The 26,616-nt window shown below is 54.8% G+C and overlaps 1 protein-coding gene across 4 annotated transcripts; it reads left to right on the forward strand.

Moving 5' to 3' along the window:
- Positions 1-1,481: 1,481 nt before the first annotated feature.
- Positions 1,482-18,217, forward strand: PIANP (PILR alpha associated neural protein). Of its 4 annotated transcripts, none has more exons than XM_072043395.1 (7): positions 1,482-1,633; positions 2,013-2,202; positions 8,296-8,365; positions 8,513-9,078; positions 9,226-9,307; positions 9,461-9,688; positions 17,555-18,217. In XM_072043395.1, exons 3-7 carry the CDS (start codon positions 8,349-8,351, stop codon positions 17,559-17,561), a joined length of 900 nt encoding a protein of 299 aa, XP_071899496.1. In that variant the 5' UTR covers positions 1,482-1,633; positions 2,013-2,202; positions 8,296-8,348; the 3' UTR covers positions 17,562-18,217. The 4 variants fall into 4 exon arrangements, with proteins under 4 accessions (XP_071899496.1, XP_038028985.1, XP_071899493.1 ...); XM_038173057.2 differs by lacking the exon at positions 17,555-18,217 and adding an exon at positions 9,872-14,064; XM_072043392.1 differs by lacking the exons at positions 2,013-2,202; positions 17,555-18,217 and adding an exon at positions 9,872-14,064 and having other exon boundaries at positions 1,545-1,633.
- Positions 18,218-26,616: the final 8,399 nt, after the last annotated feature.

Below are 26,616 nucleotides of genomic sequence, written 5' to 3' on the forward strand. Positions count from 1 at the left end.
CCCTACAGCACCTTCCTCCTCCTCATTCTCTCCCCTGTCTCCGTCTCCTTTTGCTTCCTCCCGCAGTTCTGCTCTTCAGGGGGATTTTCAGTGTTTGCGTCATTTGGATTTTCGCCCTTTAACTGACCTTTCCCCGCTTGAATTTTCTCGTCTGTTTTGTGCCTCCCAATTATACTAAACACATTCGTCATAATTTGAAAAGGTCAGAAAGAGCCCGCGTGGCTGAGGTAGCCCCTTCCAGAGCTTTCCACCCTCAGCTACCCCCCGACGAGCAGCAGGAGGGTGCAGCGGGCAGGGGGCTGCACAGAGCTCGCAGAGCATGAGGGCGCAGATGGAGGCACGCCTGCCTTGCTTGTGCCAGGGGCTTCCCTGGATACATCTCTACAGGTGGTTGTGGACAAGCGTGCAAGGATTAGCTGGGTGAGCCTTGTACGGATCCCTTGTACGAGTCCCAGGAGGGTGAAAGATGAAAAGGCTGGCGAATGCGACGGAAGCCCAGATAATCTCTGACATAAAGCCCTGCGTGCGTGAGGGGGACAAAAGCCGAGGCGCTCAGACACGTATATGCCTGGGGACACACAATGGCATTTGTCTCGCCCAGCCACGGGCTGTGAGTGCTCCCTGGGCAGCGCCGTCCTCCCATGCGCCCAACACCGTGGGCGCCGACACCGGCGCACCCACGTGCCGATACCTCCAGCTGCACACAGACACGCACAAATCCCATTGACTCTCCCAGATACTTGCAAAAGCTCCCTCCAAACACGGACAAGGTGAGTTCAGCCTGGTTCGCTGTCGGGGGAGCTGGTGGAAGGCCTGAAGAGCGACCGAGCACCCTCAGGAGCCGCCACGCGTTGGCACGCTCTGTTCCAGGCGCCTGCTGTGGCTGTGACCAGCGCCCGTCCCTGATGGAGCGGCGGTGGCTTTATAGATCGCTGCTGTCTCTGCTACTCCCCTCTGTTTTGCCAGGGTCAGACACGGTCTTCCCTCATCACCGCATGATGAAAAGTTTGATCGTTTCTGAGGATCTGAGGAAATTACCTCCTCATCTCTCGGCCCCGGCAGTGGGAGCCGTCCTCCTTCTCCCTCTGACTTTCTTCTCTCCCCCGCGGGCTGCTCGGCAGCCACCTCCCCGTTTGGACTGCGCCTCCTGCCTGCTCCTTGGCGGCTTGGGGGGGGGGGGAAAGGGGGGAGATTCTCGATTCTCCCGACGAAGCCCCCGTCCCCTCGGGGGCTCTGCTCCCTCTGGCACATCCCCGCCGCTCCCAGACGCACCGCATCGATCCGCGGCGGAGCGACGCGCCCGGGGATGCGCTCAGCCGGGCGGGGAGGACCCCCAGCCTGGGCAGAGCCCCCCCCGGACCCCCGGGACGGCCGCGGGGCGTCCCCCTCGAGGGGTGCAGGGCGGCGGGGGCGAGCCCGGGGGGTTTTGGGGGCGTCGCGGGGCGGGGGGCTGCCGGGGGACGGAGCCGTCCGGGGGTAGGCGTGCGGCGGGGAGCGGGGGGGAGCGGGGGGGAGCGGCGGGTCCCTTGGAGACACCTCTCTCTCCATGGCAACCTAATCGCTTCCTGCGGGGAGCCCGAAATAACCGGCACGACGGGAGAGGCGCCGAGCGGGCAGCGGCGGCGGGGAGCAGGTCCGGGGGAAGGATGGGGAAGGGGAGCCGGGAGGGGGGGGAGGCAGCGGGGAGCCCTCGCCCCCTCCCCATCCATCCCCTCCCCGCCGCCGGGGAAGGGCTGCGGGGCCGGGGGAGGACAGGAGGGCACGGGGAGGCCCCCCCCTCCCCACCCCGGGGTGCTGCTGTCCCCGTCGGGGCTGCCCCCACCCCTACCCTCCGTGGGCGCCCCTCGGGCCGCAGAGGGGCTCGGGGGCGGCGGCCCGCGGCCGTGCCAGCAGGCATGGGGTTAACGGGAGGCTGCGAGCGAGGGAGACGGAGACGGAGAGAGAGAAAGAGGGGCTGGACCAGTCCTCGGCAGCTGTTTATTTCAAGGCATCTCTCGCTCCCTCTCCCTCAGCCAGGGCTGAGCCTCGCCGAGCCTTCCTCCTCTCCCTCCTCCTCTCCCTCCTCCTCTCCTCTCCTCCTCCTCCTCCTCCTCCTCCTCTCCTTCCTTCGTCCTGGCCATGAGAGGCACCGGCAGCGGCAGCCGAGCTCCCCCGGCCCCCCGCTCCGCCGCCCCGGCTGCGCCCCAGCGGTCTCCCCGCAAGGTAAGTTCAGCCTCAGCCCCGGGGTGGGCAGGGGGCTGCGGGGCTGAGGGGCGAGGGGGGGGGACGCGTGCCCGTCTACGAGTCATCCCTCCCCGTCTCCTTCCCCGTGTCCTTTCTCCCCCGTTTTCCTTCTCCCTCTCCCCATCTGGGTGCTCCGTCTCCTCCGTAGCCGGCTCTCCCCCCCCCCTCTGCCGCCCCCTCCCCTCTCTGGCTCTGGGGCAGGGGGTGCCCGAGGGGCTGGCAGGGAGGGGGCACGTCCGAGGCATCGCTGCCTCTTGCCCTCCAGCCCCGGGCTCCATCACAGACCTGTTGTGCTGGAGCCTCTGCTGAGCAAGGCGACTTCAGCCAAATTGGCGCAGCTGGAGAAAGGAAAAGGAGGGGTCAGGCCCTCCTCCCGCCCGGCCGAGGGTGCACCCCACAAGGGAGAGCATTTCGGGGGTGCAGACCCGGCACCTGAAGCACTCGGATGCCCGGGAGCAGTAGGGAACCGGGAGGCAGAAGATTGGCAGACTCATGACATGTATTGCAGGCAGGCACTAGATGGCAGGGGACCGGCATCCTAGAGTGCTGGCTGGAATGGGGCCATGCTCGCAGTTCCCAAATGCAGGGAGACCCGAGCTCGGAGGACCGCTGCTGGGCTTCGCACGCCCGGTCCCTAGGTACCGAGGTGTCCAAATGCGCAGGCACTGCCACCCTTCCAGCCCCGGGTTGTGCCCCAGCCCAGGATTTCCATGCCCAGCCCATGGGTGCTTGCCCCAGTGCCCTGGCACTGGGATTTCTGCCAGCGGTCACCGAGCGCTGCAGGACCTGCACTAACAGCCCCTCCGTGGTCCTGGCCAGTCCTTCAGGGCACTGCCCCCAACCCTGACAGCCCCAGGCAGCAGGCACTGCATTCAGCCTGCCGGCCCCCAAATCCAGCACGCTCTGCAAGCTGTCGCCCCCAGCCCCATGCACAGCAGGAGCTCCTTGCCCAGGTGGGCTTGGCATCTCCCACCACGGGGTACCAGCGTCTGGCTTCGTGCTCCCGGCTGTCAGAGCTCCCCCGAGCGCAGCAGAACTGCCTCCCCGGGGCAGCTGCTCCAGGATTCCTCCCTTTCCCTGTCCCCACCCAGCCGAATACAGCAGGACTCACAATTCCTTCTCATCAGCACTGGGGTTCACGCTTCCTGCTGCCACACCAGCGATGACTGCATCTCTGCAGCTTGGGCTGTGAACCCCAGGATGCTCACGGCCACCGAGAAAAACACAGGTGTGGGGTGCTCGGGGCACCCAGAGGTGTCGGGGGGTCTCACTGCCGGCATCTGAACTCGCTCTGCTCGATGCCCGGAGATAGCTGCTAGGCTCCACAGTCCCGGATCGCTGTCTCCTATCAGTAGCTGTCATCATAGCACCTTAATGCTGGCCGGGAGTTAAAAATGACAGGCAACCTGGCTTTCTGTCTCCGCGAGGAGGGCTGGGTCCCCCTCAGGTTTGTTTTGATTTTTTTATCACTGTTTTGAGTGGGATCGTTGCTGTGGGGGAGCCGGGCAAAGGAAGGATTTGCATGAAGCTCTCGGTGCTGCGGGGTTGCTAATGGCGAATGCTATTTCAGCCGGCAGTAAGTTTCATAATCTTGGCCCAGCTCCTGTGAATGTTCTGTTCCCCGGGGTCACCAGCCTCTTTCCCCTTCTTCCACCCCTTCCCCCTCTACCCAAACTGGTTGGCAATCTCATTGTTCCAGTGGAATATATCCGTCATGTGAGGTCATCGCTGCATAAGGAGAGCTGATTGATTGCTGAGGTCACTGGGGCCTGTCCCATGCTGGGCTTTGAATACTGGGCTGGAGACCTTGAGCTGGACTCGGTGCTCGCAGGAGGGCCGGCGTGGGGTGCGGAGGGGCATGGTGATGCATTCCCGGCAGATTGAGTGGCTGAGCAAACAGACTGCTGCATTCTGAACTAGCTGGAGCGCTCGGAGAGCAGACGGCTCCATTCCTAGAGGCAGAGTATCACAGCAGTCAAGCCCGAGATGCTACAGAAATACAGATAGATCATCGACTGCCAGCCGAGCCAGGCAGAACCGGGTGCAGCCCTCTCCCCATCCCCAGATGGAAGGAGGCGAGCCGCTTCTCGCCGGCACGTCCTGCCTGCGCTCGGCTTCGCCCAATTGCTCTCCGGTCAGAGCTGATCTCTGCTAAGCACCAAGAAAGCTGTGAGATTCTCAGATTTTAAGGCCAGGGGGACCGTTTTGATCATCTAGTCTGACCTACAGAACAGCACAGGCCAGAAAATCTCACCAATTTCATTTCCTGCGTCAAACCCATAACCTCTGATTGAACTACAGCGGCTCTTTGAGAAATACAGCCGCGTAAAGGCTTCAGGCAGGAGGCAATACACCGCCTCCCTAGGTAAATTGTACGAGTGTGTGACCCTCTTTATTAATAGTATTGTTCCTCATTTGAATTTGTCAAACTTCAGCATTTTGTAACAGAAGGTTACAGATTGCATTTGATGTGAGCGAGCTACAGCCTGGGTATTGCCTGCACGCGGCTGGCACCTCGGCTCTTTTATTCCAGCAATAACTTTTGTATTTCGGTAAGATTTCTCTTGGGGACCACTGCATACTAGAGTCCTGGCCATGCAGGAGTTATCTGTGAATCCCAGGGCTTCAGCAGACAGAGCAGCACCTGAACTCCAGAGTTCAGGACGTCACTTCTGCGGTTTAGCCTGCGCTTCCTGCTCAGAGCAGGCGTGCAGCAGGCTCTGCTCCTAGGCAGTAGTTAGGATGTAGGTTCCCATTCCCCTTGGCGAAGTGGCATGCATGTTTTGGGGCACGGCTGCCGGGATCTGCTGTCTCCCATCCCAGCAGCAGTGGGTCTGGGCTGCAGGAGACTTACCAAGGAGGGAGGAAGCACGGCTGGATCACTGACTTTGGGGAAGAGAAGAAGGATTTGTGCTTTCATCCTGCAAATTCAGTGAGAGCAGCTCCTAACAGACTAGCCCCAGATGTGTAGTCTGGCCCTGCAGTGGAGTCCGTACGCAATAGCAACGAGCAATGCAATTCCTCCTCCCAGCTTCCAAGCACCAAGATTCACGAACGGCGCTCGGTGAAGTGCCCTGGGGAAATAGCTTTGTCATTCACTCTCTGTCATCTGTGCATAACAGGACACTGGAACACTGCAGTGAAGGCCCTGTACCTAGAGTGAAAGCACACAGGTCCATCTTTGGACCCTGGGACCAGCTCTGTCCATTTTTTATCACGGTTAGACCTGGGAGATGGACCTGAAAGCAAAAGCCGTGCCAGGCGGTACTGATGCAGAAACCCAGTCTCTGCTCTGGCACACAACAGCCTCCCGAACGGTGTAAGGTGCAACGATACCGGGACTCATACCTCCAGGCAGTGAGACTATTTGAGCCCGCTCCTCCTCTCTGAAGATCTGCTGTTTTATTCAACACCCACAATGGGATACAGAGATGAATCAAGGACATTTGCTGAGCTTGCCCTCAAGCACAACAGAGTTTGTGCCCAGGACACAATTCCTACCGCCAGCAGCTAACTGAAGAGTGCCCCAGACATGTTTTATCTGCTGCTGTGCTGGTAAGCCACAAGGATCTATGTTCATGCTCTGCTGTGAGCATCAGTACTCCATGTGCAGTGGAGTCTGGCCCTTGCTGGCTGGTCAATCAGCTGGAGTTCCTTTTCCTTTGCTCTCAAATTCATGCTACAGGAGACACCTCTGTGCCCCTCCACAAAAGACACCTGGCTGTGCTTGTGCCAGGTCACACTCTCAGTCTCTGACCCCAGTATCATTAACAAACCAGAATGTGTGGACTGGCAGCGACTGATACCATGTCCCGCACTCATCTGGAGCTGCCTTTGGGGTAGAGCCTCCAGGATTCACCTCCTCTTTACTGCCAGGATCTGTGCTCAAGAGTAGCTGAGGTCTGAGGCTTGCACCCAGCTGCCAGCCTGTCACCATCACAGTGGTACGGGCACAGGAGGGGGCCAGTGCTGCGCTCACTCTTACCCCTCTGGTCCAGTAACAGCCCCAACCTGCTCCCTAGGGCTGAAATTCAGGCTTCCTGGTGTTAAAGAAACAGAATTTGGGTCTGGAGGGATCCTTATTCCCAGGCTTTAGGGAATGCTTGTTGCAGGGTGCTCTTCTGGAGTGCCCAAATACAGCCAAGCAGTACAGCGATTTCTGCCTCTGCAGTGGTACTGCCCAGATTCACATCTCCTATTGCCTGATGCAAAAAAAGCACATAGACACCCCCCGAAGACCAGCGCTGTTAGCTGGTAATGTGGTTGCAGAGCATGGCTCTTCATCACCGGGCTCTTCATCACTCCCCAGTCCCAGCCATGGCCCCAGGCAGTCCAGGCCACCTTGAAATCATCCGGAGGGTTTGCGTGCACCTTAGCCTGGGGACTCGCACGGAGAGGGATCCACAACACTTGGGATTCCCTCCCTTTCCAAGGGCCAAAAGACATCCTGTCACAGATTTTTGTCTTGCCAGACATGATCTTCCACAGCGTCGTGATCATAATCCAGATGGCCAAGATCTTGCCAGCGCAAGGGAGCCTCTGGCTTTGGAAGAAACTTGCTCCATTCGGCTGGCTCTCTGCAGAGCTGCATTTTAATGCCGAGTCCCCTCTAAGGCTTAGAGGTTCAGGAGCAAAGTACAAAGAAATGCTGAGAATAGCTGCTCTTTTCTCCTCATCTTCATCTCAGGATCTCTCCAGAGACTGATCTTGCCCCGGAGGGAAGGGCAGGGCACATTAGCCGACAATTCCTTTTTTCCTGTGAACTTTGTTTAAATATTTAACAGAAGGAAACTAAAAATATCCCCAGTTAATGCAGCAGGAGCCAGACAGCGGCTTGCTCCTGGGTGTCCTTCCTCCCGGCCCCTCTCCTCAGGTGCATGGCATGGGGTGCGAGCCCCCCAGCCCACAGCAAGCTGTGAGCTGCAAGAGGAAGGCTTGCTCCTCAGGAGGGGCTGCAGCGTCACCTAATGACACAGACCCAGCAAGGGGATGGATATTACCCTTTGGGAGCATCAAGACACAGCGTGGTGGGCTCAGGGCTGGAGGTGCAGGGTGCTTGGTCTCCGTGTTGACTGCCTCCTGAGCCCCCTTGGCCAAGCACCCCCTTTTCCACGCCCCACAGCCACATGAGGGCATGACTGTGGGTTGTCAGCTCACACCTCTCCTTCACAATGAAGGAACGGGCTGGATGTCTTCAATGATTTTTATTTTTTTTCCCGTGTGTGTGTGAGGTCTTTGTTGTGGAGCAAATCCCGGGTCAGGTACACAGCAGCTCACTGGGGAAGGGCTGGCGCTGCGCCGCGAGCTGCCAAGGGAAGGGGCAGGCAGCATGAAGGGCAGCCGTGCTGCCGTGAGGATGATGCCGGAGGGAGGCGTGCGGCCGGAGCTGAAATCCTGCCGGGGTGCTGGCCCTTGCTCCGTGCTACAGCTGCTGCCTGGCGCTGCTGGGTTTGTGGGATTGCTGGTGGGAGAGGCGGGGGAGGAGGGGAGGGATGGGACCTTGCTGAGGGTACTCGGGTAAGGAGCACGGAAAGGTAATTCCGTGTTAGCTAAGAGGAAAGTAAATGCTAAATATTTGATAGCTATGTTTTTGCTCTTAAGTTCCTCAGTAAGGCTGGACTTTTCTGGCTGATTCACTCTCTCCTTCCCAATCTTCTCGGTTTATCACTCGCGAGCGTCCCCTCTCACTCCCTCACCCCGGCAGACAATGAAGAGGCTCCTTTTTAATAAATGGATTACACGCTCCGCACTATAAATAAACACGGGAATTAAGATTCCAACTTGTTCTGGCGATAAGCAAACAAAGGCGCCGAATCCCCCCCCCTCGGCCTTCAGACAGGAGAGTCCCCCGGGAGTCTGTGCACGCGTCTCCGCACGTGTACTCCAGAGGCAGATCGCTTCTCCCCGGTGTATAGCATAACAAGCGCGTTCCTGTGGGCCGGGGGGAGCAGCCCCAGGCAGGGCAGTGGGTGCATGTGCATGCTCTGCCCGCCGGGGCTGCCACCAGCAGCGGGGAGGGAGCGATGGCCGCGAGGCCCAGGCGCAGCTCAAGCTCTCTCTCTTGCCTCCCAGTGAGGAGCATGAGGCGAGACCTCGCCGAGTGACGAGGCGCTGCTGCATCTGCGATGGAGCCTGGTGCCTGGTAGGTTCACAGCCCCCCCCCGGCGCCTGCCGGCGATGCGGGAGGGAGGAAGGCATGTGGGCAGCAGGCTGCTGCCGGCTGCTCCACGAGGAGCCTTCCCAGCAGGAGGGACGTCCAGATAACGCGCTCTCCCTCCTCCTCCTGCAGCAGGATGCCTCTCCTGGCCTCCTCCATCCACTCGCTGCAGCTATGGCACTTCCTCCTCCTGGTCTCGGCCGTCCCTCCGCCCGCCGCCTGGTCCCTGCGCCCTCGCAGCCCCGTGGCCACCCGGCCCCTCTGCGCCCGTCGGAGCCCCTCTGCCCAGCGGCCCATTTGCATCTGGGACAGGACCTCGCTGCCCGAGCGGGATTTGCGCCTCACGGCGCCGCGCCAGCGCGCCCTGTCCCCCCGCGGCGGGGACCTGCGCCACGCCGTGCGGCTGCGACGCCAGGCAGCGGGGGCCCGGCCCGCCACCCCCTCTGGCTTCGAGGACGGCATGCCCTCCTCCCAGTACCCCTGGGCCATCGTCTGGGGCCCCACGGTGTCGGATGAGGATGGAGGGGACGCCAACTCCGCCAACCCGGGCTTCCCACCGCTGGGCTACACCTTCGTTTCCCCGCGGGGGATGGCGACGGCGCAGCCCAACTCCCACTCGCTGCTGCACAACGCGGGGCTCAACCTCCGCGAGACCCCAGCCACCCTACGGCCATTCCTGTTTGGGCCCCGGGGGGAAGGTAGGTCTGCACCGTGCTCCTCCCGGCCCTCTTCTTGCAGGAGGAGCTCCTCCTGCAAAACTTATTGCCCCAGCGCTTGTGCTGCTGCTCTCGAGGGGGGCTGATGGGGATGGCGGTCCCAGTGCCCCTCTCCCCCCTGCCTCACAGGTGTGGACCCCCAGCTCTACGTCACGATCACCATCTCTATCATCATTGTCCTGGTTGCCACCGGGATTATATTCAAGTTCTGGTGAGTGGGGCTTGGGGCCAGTTGGGGTTGCTCCATAACGGTGCTCTGAAGCTATGTCGGTGGGCACAAGGACCGTGGGCTTGGGTGCCGGAGAAGGCGTTTGACCCGCGGGTGCAAGGGGCACTCATCGCCTTGCTGCTCTTCTCCCCAAAGCTGGGACCGCAACCAGAAGCGCCGGCGCCACTCCGGGCAGCAGAGCGGTGGGAGGCAGCAGGAGAGCCAGCAGCCCCTCACGGACCTGTCCCCCACCACCGTCAGCATCCTGGGGCCCTACGGCGACTCCCTCACCCCCACGCCCGAGGCAGAGGAACCCAGGCATGGGCAGGAGGGTGCGGAGAAGCTGGGGGGCCACGGGAAAAGCACTGCCTTCCAGCTCAACCGGTGAGTCCTCCGGGGAGCCAGGGAGCCGTGGGGTGGCAGGGGGCAGAGGGACAGCAGGCTAGGGGTGGGCAAGGCAGCTCAACCTTCTGAGGAGGGCCCACGCGAGGCTGGCTGGATAGCGGGGACGCCGGGGCAGCGTGAGCGCCCGTCTCTAATTCTTTTCCGATTCCCTTTTCCCCCCAGAATCCCACTGGTGAACCTGTGATGCACACGGGAGAAGCAGAGCTGGCTCCCCCACCCTCCTGTCACAACCGGGGAGCCCACGCTTCTGCCGCCTCTGCTACCCCAGGAAAAAACAAAACAAAACAAAACAAAAACCAATCTCCTTGTGCCACGGCCCGCTGCCACCGTTGTTAACTAACTCCACCGGGACGTGCCTGGGCAAACGGAGGAGCCGGGCCTCGCTAGCGTCCTGCGGGGGGAAGGTTGGGGACCCCCCCCGGAGCAGGACAGGAGGATGAGCGAGCAGGAAGGTGGGAGGGAAGGCGGCTGTCGGTGGTGTGAAGTCGTAGCCTGCCCTGCCCCTCTCCTCGCACACTCACACGCACTCTTTGACCTCCGTGACTCTCCCACCAGTGCATGCCTGACGTCGGGGGTAGGCGAGGTGGAAAGGCGTACCCCTGTCCCCGTGGGCCCGAGCCCCTCTGTGTGTCCCTTTCCATGTTGTGTGCTTTGACGTGAACGTCTGGAGTTCAGTGGCTGCAGCGATGCCTGCTGGGGTTCGGTCGCCCCGAGCCGGGGCTCAGGTGAAGGCAGGGCCTTCTGTTCCCAAGGTCTTGGCCCTCCTGAGGGTCCCGGGGGTGGGTGAATCTTGGGAAGAAGAGGCTTATATAGCACCTGACCCCTCTCAGCAACACATTTCCTTGAAGGAAACATTGCCCTGCCTTTAATATTCACATCTTCCCATCTCCTTTCTGCCTAACACTCCTGTTTTCTGTCTTCAGCTTGTATCTTTCATCTCCCAGTCCCCAATGTTTCTGTTTTTTTCTCTCCATTCCTCCTCCCCTCCTTTCTTGCCAGTTAAGGTTGGAAGAAGTTCCTTTAGCTTGCCAAATATTTTGATCTCTTGGAAGCCTCCTCGCTCTCCCTTTCCATCCCCTGTCTATTTCATCAAGGTTTTATCTCTGCTCTATGGAGGTGTTCTTTAGAAAATCATAGGTGAAGCCTTCTGCCCATAACGTCATTTAGCAAGTGTCCTGTCCATTGAGATACAGCTGAAGCAGCTAAAAGTGTCACGAGCAGATATAGCTGGGCACAAGGAGCATGAGTTTGGCTGGGCTGGGGTAGGGAATTGCTTTCGGACACTCCTGTGACAGGCAGCAAGCAGCTGAGATGACTCTGTTTGCCTTGGATGGCAAAGAGCAATTTATGGATGACCTCGGGAGTGCTCGGAGGGTTGCCGTGTACTGCTGGTAGGTTTCTCCTGAAATGCCTCCTGAGACAACACCAAGGGCACGAGAGAGGGAGCATCTATGCTGCAGCCAGGCATGGGAGGCTGATTTCCATGACAGTCCATTGGCGATGACAGTAGTTGCCTTCTCGTGGCTTTTGTGGACACCTTCAAAGAAATTCACAAACCCACGCTGACAGCCACTGAACTGAAATGATGCTGATTTGGGTAAGGTCACCCGTACGGTACACAAACACCTTCAGCTGCTGGGCTGATCGTGTCCAGAGACGGGAAACTCACCCACAATTTGAAGGCTCTAGTGCACCATACAAGGTCCTAGACAAAAAGTTGTCTGTCATCTCAGAGGACAGGAAATCGCCTTTCACCCTTTATCCCTGTAGTAAAAGCGTATTCTTTATAGCACAAAGCACACGGAGTTTCCTACGAGGCCTGGTTCTGCCCATTTACCCAGCTGATCTGCTGGTGATCTCAGGTCCCACCTGGCTCACCGGGAAGGACATTTAAATGAGAGTGTAAGTTACAATAAGCCTCGCAGAAAACAGGAGAGATTTGGAGAAAATGACAGGTCAAATAAAATTATCGGCTTATTAGAAGCACAGAACGGCTGAAAGATGTAGGTGGAAAAGGACTCTGGAGGTCTCCAGCCTAAGCACAGGTTCAGTCTCTGCTCACAGCAGGCGATGTTATTGCTTTACTGTAAATCAACCTGGTACTGAGCCTTTTCCTTACTGAGGCCCCTCTCAAGGCTTTGGTGGACGTTCAAGCTGTGGATGGACAAAGCAGGGGGCAGATGGCTGCTCCTGCCCACGGCCCCCCTCACCACCACCCCTGCCAGCTGAGGGCAGGTCGGGGGCTGCTCTCCCCCACGCTGGCACAAGCAGGGATGGAGAAGGACATCTGCACACAGTCTGCACAGGGCCGAATTGGTTACGGCGGGCAGGTGGCAACACAACGCCTCGAACTGGTCTAAGTAACCTTCCAGACTGGATTAATTAGATTGCTCTTTGATCAATAGCGCCTGTTGAAACGAGGCCAGAGTTTAGACGCTACCACTTCAAGGGCTGTCCTTGGGCTTTCCCTTTGCACAGGCTGTGTGGAGAGAAGGTCTGCAAGGAAGTGGCAGGGCACTGCAGGGGGTGTAGTGAAAGCAATTTCCAATACTTGCTGCAGGGAAGCCCTGCGCTCTGCTGGCCAGGCCTTTGTAAACTCTGCAAACACATCAGATTCAAGTGTTGTTTCTGTTTGCTTGTTTGTTTGTTTTCCTTTAACGTGTCTCTGCTCTTGTTACCTCCAAGTAATGAAAGCACCTCCAAGGAGTGAAAACCTTTCATGGATGTTGTGGTAAGAGGGAAGATGGGAAATGCAGTAGAGGAAACTCTTACAGTGACAGAAGCTTCGATATGCTGAACATCTTCTCCAACACCAATTTTTCTAGTCAAACATTTTTATGATGGTCATTCACTCTCTCACATGCAACAGGTTAGATACGGGAAACAGCTTCATTGTTCTGCCCGAAATTTCATTGCTACGTTCTGCCCCTGGAGCAAAACATTCAAAAACATGTTTGGCCACGTAAGCTTCTTCCAGTCTATCAATAGTCTCACTGGATCTGCTTTCTCCATGGCGGGAGCCTTATAAACCACCTTTCCCCATGCAGAACGGAGCCTGCCTGGTCCAAGACCGTGTTCTGTGAGATGCACACGTGGACTGGTTGACAGCACCAGGCACAGAGCCAGGGCAGAGGCCGGCACCTTCTCAGTCACAACCTGCAGGGTTCTCCATCTTCCAGCTGCCTGGAGGAGAAAGATCTGGGTTATTTTTTTTCTTTCCAGTGGAAATTTTACAGAGAGAAAGGTGTGTAGGGAAAACTACTGCAAATGTCTGCAGGCTTGGGCTGAGCCCGTCCAACATTGCTGGCCAGTTGGCAGAAAACATCTGGGTGGGCTGAGCAACCATGTCCGTGCAACCTCCTCAAGGGACGTGGTTTTGTTAACAAAAGGCCGGTCTCCCTGCGGGTGCAGTGGGAAGGAGGCAAGGCCTGGGGGACAGTCCCTCCCCTCCGCCCTGCATTGTGTTGGAGCAGGAACCTGAGTCTCTCCCTCTCCCTGTTTACCCAACGGTGACCTGACCACAAGGAGAAATCCTGTTTGGGCTTCCCGGTCTGGTTGGCCATGACGGGTAGGCGAGGGAGCAGAGCTCAGCCGTGTGCTTCCACACCTCTCCTCCAGTCCAGTTTACAGCGACACATCCAGCCAAGAGTCCCAGGGCTTCAGAGAGGGCTATCTACCTCTTCCTCTGTGGCACCTAAGTGCCCTTGTAAATCTGGCCCTTTCAGCCCCCCTCCTCCCTTTCCTGCTAAGGAAAAACGCTTGGAAAGGAGCTTTTTGTTCACTTCCCACACATTCTCAAATGAAAACATGATCACCTTCGGATTGGTCTGACTTAAACTGCGGTTTTGGTTTTCACTCTGAAAAACACGCCTATGGCACAGCCTTAGAGACGAGTCCTGCAGCACAAAAGCCCTGGGCCAAACTCCAGCTCCCTGACCATGCCCCAGCTGATGTCTCACTGTGGTCCTGGCCCTACCTTGTCAAGACAACAGAGGGGGCCCCCCTTCTTTCACTGTCTGACAGCTCTCCACCCCTTCTTTCCCCTTGTTTTCCCTCTCCCTGCTCCCATCTCGTACCATGGTCTCCCTCCTGGCCCTCTCTCTCCCCTCCTGCTGTTTCGCTCTCCTCTCTTGTCCTCTCCCTGCCATTCGGTCTTGTTCTGCCGCAGCTCCCATCCCTCTCTCCATCCTCCCTCCTGCTTCCCGCTTGGTCTCGCTCCCCCCCCCCCCTCCCCTGCCCTCGTGCGCTGTGATATATATTTTTGTAGGATTTCTCTTCTCCTTGTGGTGAAATATTCAATTCTTGTGGGATGTTAGTTTCAACATTTTTAAATAAACCTTTGCAAAATACTGAAAGCAGAGCTCTCACTGCTGTGGAAGAGGCCATAACGGAGGTGTCAGGGGTGGGAAGAGAGGGGCTTTGCCCCGTGCAGACCCCGGTGGGATGGGGACTCACGCACCTGCCATCCTACAGCCTTCTCCAGGGGGGTGGACAGGGCAATTTGGCCACGTGTCCATCTCACCCTGGTTTCCTTGGTGGCCAGAGAGGCCTTTCAGCCCTCCTCACAGATTTCCACAGCTCTCCTTCACTCAAGGAAGCCGCAGGGGCCTCGCACACCCACTTCTCAGCCCCGAGTGTCTGTTTTTGCGCCGGAGCTGCTGCCTCCCAGCCATGCTCTGGGGCTGCTCGTCACATGCTGATCTGTGCTGGGAGCCAGGGTGGCTGTGAGAGGTGAGAGAAGCTGGAGAGAGACGGAGAGATGCTGGAGCAGAAGCCTCCCTCACTCTGTTCCCCGCGGCTGCCTCCGCAATTTCTATTTACAGCCCTGCTGCCTCCCCTCCTGGCCACAGTGCCGCTGCTGTTGCTGGTTTCCAGGGCTGCTCTGTAATTAAGCATCCTCTGTCTCCTACGACTCCCCCACTTCACCAGCTCCGTCAGTGATGGGGTGGGCAAGGAGGGGGGTGCTGGAGACCACAGCAGCGCTGGTGGCACCTCCGAAGGGCTCCCTCCCCGTGGGGCAGCTCGTGAGAGCAGCACCCCTGCTGCCCCCGTGCCGAGGGTGGGAGGAGGGGGTCCCTCAGCCCTGCTGCGTTAGCGGGCTGAGCCTCTCCCATCCTCTGCAAAAGGAGGCTGTGGGGCTGGGGAGATGCGGCTGAAGGGGTGAGAGATCCTCAGCGTGCTGACATTACAGGCTCACACGCTTGTCAGCGCAGTGAAATGCCTTGCGTAAACCTCAGCTGCTTCCAGCCACTGCTTCAGCCCTTCCTGCTGGCTTCTCATCAGCAGATGCGTTTCCTCCAGTGCCCCCTCCACAGAGGCTGAGGCTATGGGCACTCCGCAAAACCTTCTTTTCCTTCACCTGGACAAGCTCCTTTTTCTTCTGGTCTCCTGAAGCACTGACTCCTTGGTCTAGTCCCTTCTCAGCAACACTTCCCACTATGTGGCTCTTGCCCACGACTTCCCTTGGGCTTCCCACCCTTCCAGCCTGCTCCCAGCCCCGGCACCTTGCTCACTGATGGGGAGCTGCATGCTGAACACGGGGCAGTGGAGACGGGAGGAATGGATCAATAAATCACAGAAGAACACCTAAGAACTGCACAACCACATCAAGACACGTGAAAGCCCCCCAGCAAGGGGTCAGAAACCAAGCAGGAGGTATTGCTGAGCACTGTGATTTCCTGAGAAAGAGAGTGCCTCAGAAACACATTAAGAAAACAGCTCCCAAAGCTGGGACTCCCTCCAGCTGAGCACTTTCTGTAACCCGCAATAAATTGTCCCATTCTATTTAAAAACAAACAAACGTGAAAAACTAAGGTAATGGCCTGCTGGCAGCGCCTGTCAGTGTAAGGAGCTGGTGGTGAGCTACAGTACTCGCTTGCCTCCCCTGCTCAGGGAACTTCTCCAGACCTGGGGCTGGGAGCGAGGCCTCTACACACTCTGTGCTGCTCTTCCCCATGGGGCTATCACGGGAAAGCACCTGTGGAGGTGTTGGGCATCGCTGTCCTCCTCAGGCCTACCGTACAAACTGGGCATGGCAGCAGAGGGGTCGATCAGCTTTAGTTAGAGGTGTCTCCTAACGGGATGTGGTTGTGCAGATGGTGATTTAATTAGGAATTAGCAGCAACGCACAGCTTAAGGCTGCCTTGAAGAATGACCCTGAAACAAGCTCATTTTAGTGCCATGTAAAGGAGCTGAGTGCTTGCCTTAGTTCGCTCCTGCTTTGAACCTCAGAGCTGAATCTTTATCAAGGGCTGCTGTGTCTCCGAGTGCACATTTCACGTGGTGAATAATAGGCCATTCAGTGACGCATTCGCCATTGATCCAAAGCCCATCTTTCTCTGGGAGTGACCGGAATACAAGCAAAACCATCTTCAACTTCAGATCAATCCCTACGAGGGATCTGGCAGGGAAACAAATGCCAGTCCCTGCTCCAGGGACCTGTCTTGCATCTCCGTGGCTCCTAGTTAGAGCTCCAGCGGCTGGAGGGCAGTCACTCTAGGGCAGCCAGTCTAGCTCGAAGTCCAGGCTCTGTCAAGGGCTGGACGTACCACGAAGGTTCAACAAGCAAGCAAGCCTGGGGTGACTCATTTTCTGAATGTCAGGAGAACATAGCTTGATGTCTACAGCACGCACTGGTCAAATCTGCATTACAGCCTGGCTGAAGAGCTGGTTGGTTTCCCTGTTAGTTTGCCCAACAAAAGTGCCTGGACAAGCATCACGATTCTCTCAGGTACCATCTGAGCCTTGGTAAAAGTGACCAAGACAGCAGGATCTGTGTGAGCTCCTCCCAGATCAAGGGACAGCCTGTGGTGGGTGTCCTCTGCTAGCGTCAGGGAAATCAGTCTAGACAGGTTAGTGCACTGCCAACACGTGCAGTTTGTCTGAATGTGTTCACACCTACAGAGGAGGCTTGCACCAGTGCCATTAGATTGACTCAGAGCCATTTGACAACACCGGGGTGAGTTGTTTAAGCCTGAAATGGTTTCCTTCTGATGCCTTTTCCTGCCTTACAGATTTCATTCACGTGTGGCACACTGCATGTGACTGAACATCATGCAGATGAGGTCCGAGGCTCTGCTTAGCATTACCCTGTGTTTGTGGATACACAGCAGGAACTGTCAGAGAGGCGTTATTCCCTCCTTCATAATGAGACTGCTCCTACACCAAGCATCAGGACATGCGTGGCAAAAAAGAGGACCAGAAGACTGACCTATAGCCAAATGCTGGTTTCCTGTAGCTACTCATGCTGGCTAACTTACTTTTGGCTCTCTAAAAAACATGCTGCAGTAAATCTGAGTGCAGCTGATGAGGAAGAGACAGATTCTCCCATGGTACCTGCTACTTACAGGAGGGCTGGGATGAAGTGGTCACTGAGGGTAATAACAGCACCACTGGCAGGCTCTGGTGACAGTAGTTTGCTCAGGCAGCACCTTGGAGGGAAATGCACGGCCTAACCAAAACACAAGGAGCTGAAGACGTTGAGGAAAGGCCTAAAGGAAGAGAGATATGAGGTAGAAGGAATATGAGGGAGGACAGGTTGAGGAGAGAGTGGGCAGAACCATGAATTTTGAGTAGGATTAAAAGATGGAGCAGGAAGGGGAAGTTGGGTCAGAGGAAGGGATCAGGATGGGAATTTAGAGCTAGGGGAGCTTTAAAAGGGCTGGGTAAACAAGAACAGGTGGATGAAGCAGGGGTCTGGGGGCTCACAGGTATGAGGGTGCTGCTGATGCTGAAGCCCTTGTTTAGGGCCGACCCAGCTCTCAGAAAGATGATGCATTCCCATGTTGTTTCCTTTTCTTGTCCTTTTCCTTTCTTGATGTTAATTGCTTGGTCATTGTTTTCCAGGAGCTGAGGTGGAGGCCGTGTCATCGGACTTACAGGGACATGAAGAAATACACTGTGAGGATGGCGCTCTGAGTACGCTCAGCACGGAGACCACCAAAGATGAGGATGTCAGCACCTGCCCTTGGGCTCAGTGCTGGTGTATGGACCTCTGGCCTTTAGAGCTGAAGGGCAAGAACAGCACCACCTGGAGAGGCATATGCTGGGAGGAGAGCCTCTCAGACTCAGCAACGGATGCATGAGGAAGCCCGAACAGAATGACACATGAAAAACAAAAACAAACAAAAAAAAAATTGCAAAGAAGAAGCCAGGGATATGAATGTGAAAGGGTGAATGGTGTCGTGATGCAGTGAGCATGTCCTCTGCACCAGAACTGCCACTGCCTGCTGAAGCAGAGCATGCCAACGGCATGTAATGGGAACCCATCCCCGTCAGGTAATGGGAACCCAAGCATCTGTCGGGATGGTGGGTGAAGGAAGGGGCTGGTGTTTCCCAGTATCTGAGCTGACTTTGCATCCTGGCTGGTTGCTGCCATTGATTTTCTTCTTCTGTGATAACTGTACGCCATTTCTCTGTACAATTTACTTCACAAATGATTTCATGTACCCGCCCGAGATGTGCTTTGTGGTGTTTTGTTTAAATATGCAAACTGGCATGCAACTCCATGTGACGTCGTAGGCAAATTACTTCTCGTGTTACTGGGCTTATTTGAAATTAATTTGAGTATGATCACAACCCTGAATCTGAAGCCGTTGTTTAGGCTGAGCACTCACCCTGCTCCCCCACTCCTTGCAGCTATCTCAGGGGCAGCAGCACGATCCTCCCCTGCCTGCCTCAGCCTTGGTCCGGAGGTGACCCCGGCTGCGGGTGGTGCGGCTCAGAGCAAGGTCGTGCTCCAGTCCTCTGCTGAGGTTGCCAGTCAGCGCAGCCAGAGGGTGAGGATTTAATGGGGAAGCTGGGACTCCAAGCTCACGTCTCACAAGAGTCCACAGATGTGCACTCACAGGGAGAGATTTCTTTTAAACCCACAGAGCCAGGCTAGACACTGGCCTGTGATCAGCCATCCAGCAGCTCGACAGCTCAGTAAAGTGTCATAATGCATCTGGGCTCAGAAGAAAACGCTGGTGTTACAATGTCAGGAATTAAACTCGCTTTCTGGAAGAGCTTGTTTCTTAATGACCGCCCCTTTATGGCAGTGAATCTGCAGATACAAGCAAAATGCTGTCGATACAGGTGCCCCATGTTCTTAGAAAGATCAGATTCCATCAGAAAACATCCACTGAAAACAAGAGCCATAACACAGGCAGCAATACAATATCCACACTAATCTCCGAACATATACAAGCCATTTCAGCAACATTCTTCATGCTAATTTTCCCTTTTTTCTTCCGCCTGGTTATGAGTCAGCAGCTAGGCTTGAAACCCCTAGCCTTCATCACCGAGGAAGATGTAGACGTCACTCCAGCAATGCCTTAATCTTCTGTTAAAAAAAAAAAAGCAGAAAACAGTCAAACACAGACTTTGCTGTGACTCCCATCTCATCCCAGGCTCACATAACCCGCTGTGCCCTGGCAGTGAAATATTTCATGCAAGGCTTTTTGCTCTGGGCAACCGAGAGCGGATGGGTGCCTGGAGACAGGGGTGGCCGAGAGCTCTGCGCCGTGTCCAGGGCTGCTGGTGTCCAGGCGAGGCAGGAGGTGCTTGGGGGCAGATGCTGCTGGTTGACTGCAGCACCCAGCAGCTCCTCAGGCTGCCCGGGGAGAGCTGCTTTCATCCTTCCCCAGGCAGCTGCTCCCAAGGCGTTCCTTTCTCTTGTCCCCGTTTGTAGCCCTGTGCCCCCTGCCAACAAATGGGTCTGGTCTCAGCCGCTGTGCAGATGGTCCTGTGAGGTGAGAGCCCTGTCCCAGCCTGCGTGCAAAGCCTGGGTTAATAAAGCTAAACGAAGGCAGTGGAGGAGATGGCCTCAAAGCCTGGAAGATCACAGAGGTGCTGCAGCATGGAGGAGCTCTCTCTGCTCATTAGAAATCCCGTTGGATCTGCAAGACACGCACCCGTCACCCAAGGCAATTGGCCGTGGGCCTGCCTCTCACTTGCAGTTCTCTCCAGTTCCCATCCTAGCTCTACACACCCTGGAGGAGGCTGTGCCACCCGTGGGATGCACATCCTGAGCTCCCTGGGCAACTGCAGCCCCACAGCTCTCCCTGCAGCATCCCATGGGCACCAACCCCACCACCAGCAGCAGCTGGCACCAATTCCAGCCAAGCCCCAAGCATCCTGCTTGGCTTGCACTGCATGAAGACCAAAGACGTTATGAAAATGTCCTGCACTCCTGTAAGAAGAAAGGACTGGAGGAGACCGCCTGACCTCTGACAGGGAGTCCCACCACATCCTCTTGCTCAGAGACCCCCGGTCTCAAAACAAGCTCAGCCTCCTGGCTTTGGGACTGCTCTTCAGAGGCTGTGCTAGGTCCTTGCACTGGCAGGTGGGAAGCTCCTTCTAATTTCCAGCCTCAGTATATTCATGGCTTAGCCTGTTATAATTCATTCTTGTGCCAGCATTGTCCTTAAGCTTAAATTCAATGACAAAGCCCTTTGTTAACACAGAGTTAATGTTGCTTGGTGATAGCTCATTCTTTCCCAGAACATTGAGTTCATGAAAATGCAAACTTGTGGAAAAACAGGGCATTTAGAGTTAAGATGCATGCCTGAGCAACCTTACTTCAGCTCATCCTGAGCTGGCGGCTGCCAGGGGGACTGCCAGCCCTCCAGCTGCGCCCACTGTGTCAGGTATAAAGCCTTCTGCTATGTCGGGAGGGAGCAGGACTGCAAGTAATGGGGAAGGTGAGCAGGGAAACGAGTCCTCTGGGGCACACAGGGAGCTCTGGGCTGGAAGGTAAAGTGCTTCTGTCCATGGGATATCCAGTCCTACCACAGCTGGGGAGGCCCCGCGTGCTTCCTGGCAGCAGCAAGCTGCTTGCCCTTCCTGCAGCTGCAGGCGTGCTGCTTTGCCATGGAAGCTGCTCTGTCTAAAGTGAAGGGATGCTGGGAGGCTACTGCAAGCTTCGGCCCCATCCTGGGCTCCTCCATGCAGGGAATTCGGGCCAAGATTTCCACCAGGGTCACAGTGATGCACGAAGGTCAGGACAGAAAATTATGGCAGCTCTAAACCACAGTGGTCACAGAAACTTCAAGCACAGAAGCAAAGGATGTCCAGAGTGACTCCCCCTCTGCTTCCCTCCCCAGTTATCCACGCAGCATGCTGCAGATGAAGGGAGCTCGTCTGGGAAAAGCTGGGGCTGTCATCTGGCAGGTGCTGGGAGGCTCCACTCCAGAAGAAGGAGAGAGGGAATGAGCGCAGAGCAATTCCCTAGGCGGCAGCTGCTCCCCAGGCAGAGCCAAAAAGGCTCCCGTGGCAGGTGCTCGCCCAGCCTGCGAGGCTGGGAAACAAAGCCTCAGGTGACACTGCTGCTGAAGGAGTCCCTGGAAAACGTGAGAATCCTTACTAAAATCAGCTGCAGAGATGATGCACAAGATTTTCGAGGAACATCTAGGTGAAACAGCAACTGCCCTGAGGAGCTGGAGGTGGTAATCCCAGCCCACCTGTGAGGAGGAGCTCGGGCAGAGCTGGCCTCACTTGGCCTGGCCCTGGGACTTGCTGCTGCTGCTGGTTTGGGCAGAAAATGTGTGCCCCTGAGTCACGGGCCCCTCTGGGCAAAAAGCTGACAGCTTGTGGGTTCCCTAAATCTGTTTGTAAAGTCAGAGGTGCTTCCAGCTGGCAAAACAGAGACAGCAAATAGTCCAGGATCAGTGGTTTTGTGTCTGGGTATCTGATATGCATTGGGAGAGAGTGGAAAGCTTGCAAGAATTTCTGTGACTAGGTAGCACTGCTGCTGCTGGGCTTAGCACTGCAGTAAATACACCATGAGGAGGAGGATGAAATAATCCTGGGAGATAACCCACCCGTGGTACGCTGAGAGGAAGCAAGGCAACTGATGAATTTTCCCTGATGACACTGCAAACACATCTGAAAAGTTAGTTCCTGGAATGTGATGCTTACCTGAAGCTTGGCAGCCCTGCCCAGAGGGATCTGCTATAGATGCTAGGAAAGCTTTGGGGAACAATAAAGGTGTGAGAGCTGCTGAAACCTGAAAAACCACTCCGAGTCTTGCAGCCGAAGCATTACTCTGAAAACCTCTCAGCGTGCTGGAGTCCGTAATGAATTCCAGAGGTACCCCTTGTACAGACATCCTGCCTCCCTGATGCTGCAGACTGCAAAACCATTTGCAGCAGGCTGTCCCTCCAAGCTTTCCATGCTTACTCAGGGGGCTCCTGGCAGCCGGTGGCGGCCCCAGAATCCTGATAGCAGACTGCTTGTTCACTCCTGCATCTCGTTTTCTTCTGCATTTTATCCTGAGTCCTTTTGCCTCCTTTCCCTGCAGATTGCCACAGCCCCAGACGCCTCTCCCCTAATCCCCTTTCTCATCCCTTTCAGGCAGCAATTTCACCTGTCAATTAGCTCCCCATCCAATGTATATTTCAAACCTGAAAAAAAAATCCCTCTGATGTCAATTTGTCAGGAAAATCACATCAGCCCTTCTAACTTGACTCTCTGACAGGGTAGCTGGGCTGGCAGACCGGGGGATGCAGTAGATGTGATAGGTCTTGACTTTGAGGCTTCTGATGCAGCAAAAGGCCTGAAGTTCTCACAAACAAACTGGGGAAATGACTGCAGCCAGAATTGCCAAAAGGTGAATGCAATTGCCAAAAAAATAAAAAAATACATATACAGCTGGTTTGAGAAGATTACATCATCAGAGCCAAAAGGCATTTCCGACGGGGCCACAGAAATCAGCAGGTTCATTTTCATCAATGAAGGTTTAAACTGTGTTGTAGGGAAAAGCTTTTTAACTATCGAGCAATAAAATGCTGGACTAGACTGGCCGAGGGAGTCTTGTCACTGGAGGCTGCTGCGAACAGGTTCAGCAGATATCTGTCAGGGATGAGCCGTGCTTCCTTAATCTTGTCTCTGGGTCAGGACGATGAATTAGATGATTGCCTGAGGTCTCGTCCCAGTTTCATTTCCCCTACCTAAATTAAGCAAACCTCAGAAACCATTGGCAAAAGCAAGCTGCAGTGGGCTCTGCTCACTGCCTTCCTGCGAGCTGGGCATTAGACCAGCACCAACCTTGCCCAGGTGTAAGCCAGGCTCAGAATCTGTCCCCCTAATGCTGAAAACCCACACGGTGAAACCCTTCCAGCCCTGCTGTCTGTGCAGGCATGTCACACGCTGAGTTCAGGAAGGTTTTTGTGCACCTCTGCAGAGATCTGAGCATTTTCTGAGAACCTGGGTTTTAAACTTCCTTCTTCAGAGGGTTCTGGGAGCAGCTGCCATGCGGGAGAGGCACCAAGCAATGGTCTACATTGAGAATACCAGGCTTGGGACTTACCCTTGAAGGAAAAACTCTTTAGGGGATGGAGAAAGAAAACATGGGCTTGTGGACCTGTGTTCAACACCTTTTTTATTTTATTATTATAATTATTTTTTTTTTTGTCATGCTGACCTGCTCTGGAAGCACAGCAAAGCCCAGGGAATAGTAAATCTGTACAGTCTGTAAAAGAGCCAGACTGAAGGGAAAGGGACTGCATGACTCAATCACAGCCGAGCTCCTTTTCCTCGATCATAGCCCTTTTCACTGGGAACAGCCTCACATATAAAATGGATTTCTAGAGAGGAATCCACCCATGCCAGCCTTCTGCTAAGCAGAAGAAGCCAACCCCTCCCTACATCGTTTCACAGGATGGCCAGAGGGGAGGCACAGAGACAGACTCCGTTATTACAGCTCCTCCGTGCTGCTGCCAGCCCTCAGCCTGCTCCTGAGCACGGGTGACAAATTGTATATACCATCTTCAATAAGATTAACGTAATGATCTCTTTAAGGCTGTTGTCTTTGTGACCACGTCACATCATTGCTTCATAATCACCTTGTGAGTGATGAATGCACACAGATCTGTTTTTTACCCTCTGTCATTTCTAACCACCGAATCTCCATGTATAAAATAAATCCCTGTTAGCAGGAGCAAAGAACAGGACCTCACACTTCTCCGTTCCGGTCTGTGAGTAATTCTTCCAAATGCATTTAATCAGCAAACTTCCTTTTCACTCTGCTTTTTTTTTGCTGAGCCAGAGCCATTACTGCAAACAGAATTATTCCCAAGGCCAGTAACATTCCTCCATGGTGGCAGTTCAGCAGTTCCCATTTGACTCAACACATCATCTCCCTTTCCCCAGTGTTTCACCCACCTAAAATGACCCTAACAATTCCTTTCATTTCAGCTCATCTAGCTGCCTTTCATCCTTTACTCTAGTGAGTGTCTTACTGAAATTCAGCTAGATTAGATCTACCTTTTTAAATTTTTTTTATTTTTTATTTTTCCCACCCAGGTAAGGATGAAAAGGAGGTAAAGAAAAAGGAGGTAAAGAAAAAGATCAAGTTAAGGGCACGCAGTGCTTGTGTTGATAAACCCATTCTGTATTTGGTGCTGTTTTCCACTTACTGCTGTAGCTTTAATTTTGTTTTCCTTCTGTAATTTGTTCTTAACCTTATGCTCTATTGAGACTAGACTAATGGGCTTGCAGCAGCCCAGAGTACTTTGTTTTCTCTCTTCCTGAAATATAGCTCCCTTTTTCCAGTCCTGGCATGCTTACCCTGAATTTGATGGATATACTGCAAGTCTATGCTCCCCAAACTGCAGTTTCCTTGCCAGGTTTGAACAAAATACAGATATGGAGGTGAACCTGTGAGCTCCAGCCTCCACGCAATAGAGCTTCTGGAGTTCTGCTTCTGCCCTGGTACAAAAACATACTGTTCTCCCCTGTCTCTGATATCCCCTTCTCCTGTCTTTTTCAGCATCATCCTTCCTACTGAAAAATGACACGAGGCAACCGTAAAGACCTAGACATGCTTTAGCAGCACTTTGGTGAGTGCTGAAGGTGGTGTGAGGAGCGCGTCAGACAAGCTTGCATGACCATGCTCTCATGCAATATAGTTTTAAATGACATTTCTGCAGCATTACTGTTCAGAATATGGATGTCACAGCCTAGGAAGTCATCCCCAAACCAAACAGGTCCTGCTGCTACGAGGTTCACCTGTGCTTGGAACAGAAGTGGGGTGGCATGAGGAGCGCTACAAAGCCAGCTGGAAAAGAGATGTTTGTGCACCAGGGCTGTGCCGATGCTAACGCTGCTGTCGACATAGATGCATTTCCACAGGGTCCAACAAGCATGCTACCCTTCTGGCTTCTAGCATGATGAAGACACTGAGCATTTGCTTGCAGCGTACCAGCAGCACAGATCAAAATCAATGACTCACGGAAAAAAAAAAAAAAAAAAAAGGTGGAAAAGGACCTCTGTAAGTCTCTAGTCCAATCCCGTGCTCACAGTGGGGTAACTACAAAGCCAGTTCAGGTTGCTCAGGGCTTTGTCCCCACACATTTTGAACGTTTCCAAGGGTGGAGATTCTCCAGAATTTGAAGGCACATGTTTCACTGCTGAACAGCTCTCAAGGCGAAGAAATTTTCTGTTACATATGTTCAAAATTTCTCCTGTTGCTATTTGTGTTTGTTGTTTCTTGTCCTTCCACTGTGTCTCCTCAGAGTCTGGCTCCATCTTCTCTACAAATTTCCTTTAGGTAGGGGCAGACAGCAAGTGGATGTCCCCTTGGCCTTTTCTTCTGAACAAACCCAGCTGCCTCAGCCTTCTCCTTGCACATTGTGTGCTCCAACCTTCCAATTCAGGGCCTTTTTGCTGGGCGTGCTGCAGTTTGTCAATATGCCTCTTGCACCCCAGCCCAGCCCTCGATGTAATCTTCCAGATGTGGCCTCACCTCTCAGGTGGATGGGAATAAAAATTTCCCTTCCTCTTCTGGCTGCGCTCTTGCTAATGCAACCTAGGTTGCAGGGATCTGTCATTGCTTGAAGGGCTCACTGCTGGATCACGTTCAAAATACTTGTCAAGACTTTTTGAGGTGATCTAATAAAGTCAGTTTTGATTTAAGCCTGTTGGGGCTATTGCCACGGAGAAGCTATCACCCCACTGGAACAGGTTTTGCCTGAGCACGCCTGGTATGTTTTGACCGTGACCATGCAATTGAGGTCCCCCTCAGGCACTGCTGATGCGATTGTGGGTTTTCTCCTGTGCTGAAGGTACTCAGGCACAGTCCCTCTGGCTTTCTTGGTATGTCCAGCGATTCCTTTTCCTTCTTCCAAATTATGGGATGCATATTCACGACACGTTGGCCAGAAAGTGTGGTAGCTAATTGTTCTTACTACAGTGGCCAAACAAACTCAGTCTGTGGCTAAGGCTGATCAGTCCCAGGAGAGTCTCAGGTTAGCATGTTCCTGCCCAACAGGGATCCTGCTGTTCCCAGCTCCAGAGCCACCTCTCAGTAAAAAAGCAGTGGATCCCTGTTGAGTGTGCCTCAAGTTCCAAAGTGCATCCCAGGCGCATGGTTTCTGCTCCTTGACCTTAAGAGAGTAGATGCCAGCGTAACACATGATTCAGACAAGCAAGCATGTGCGGTATAATGCGATAATGCACGTGTTATAACTCAGTTACGGTGTACTTCTCAGACCGTACAACACTAAATAGAGAAGTTACCAAGGAGGGAGAGATGCAATCTATTTCCACGCCGTGGAAAGAAAGGCAGAAATGACATGCTGAAATGCTCTCCGCTGCACGCTACCAGGGGATTTAATCAGCCGATTGCCAAAGAGATGTCAGTTCCTTGAAAGAGTAAGGACAACGTGCCTTGCTGAGAAATGTACTTGCAAGATTAAAATACCAGCTTCAGGATAAACTTAATATTGTCCCACAAGCAGAAGAAAATATGGGCAAGAATGAACAGCCTCCATCCTTACAACGGGTGTCACTACACCATCACACCCTCCCAAGCCCATCTGCCTGTCTCTGCCTGGTGTTCAGGTACCCTCCACAAACTCAAGCACCAAGACGGGCAAATCAGAGAACATGTTGGGCCAGCCCTACAAGCCAGCCAAGCAGATCCCACA

This window comes from Anas platyrhynchos, chromosome 1 (assembly GCF_047663525.1).
Source record: "Anas platyrhynchos isolate ZD024472 breed Pekin duck chromosome 1, IASCAAS_PekinDuck_T2T, whole genome shotgun sequence".
Classification (NCBI taxonomy): Eukaryota; Metazoa; Chordata; class Aves; order Anseriformes; family Anatidae; genus Anas; species Anas platyrhynchos.

What these genes read in the sequence shown, in the direction of transcription:
- PIANP (XM_038173057.2), top strand. An exon ending in GTTTGGGCCCCGGGGGGAAG is followed by an intron (nt 9,079 to 9,225) that starts GTAGGTCTGCAC and finishes CCTGCCTCACAG; the next exon opens with GTGTGGACCCCCAGCTCTAC. An exon ending in GGGATTATATTCAAGTTCTG is followed by an intron (nt 9,308 to 9,460) that starts GTGAGTGGGGCT and finishes TTCTCCCCAAAG; the next exon opens with CTGGGACCGCAACCAGAAGC.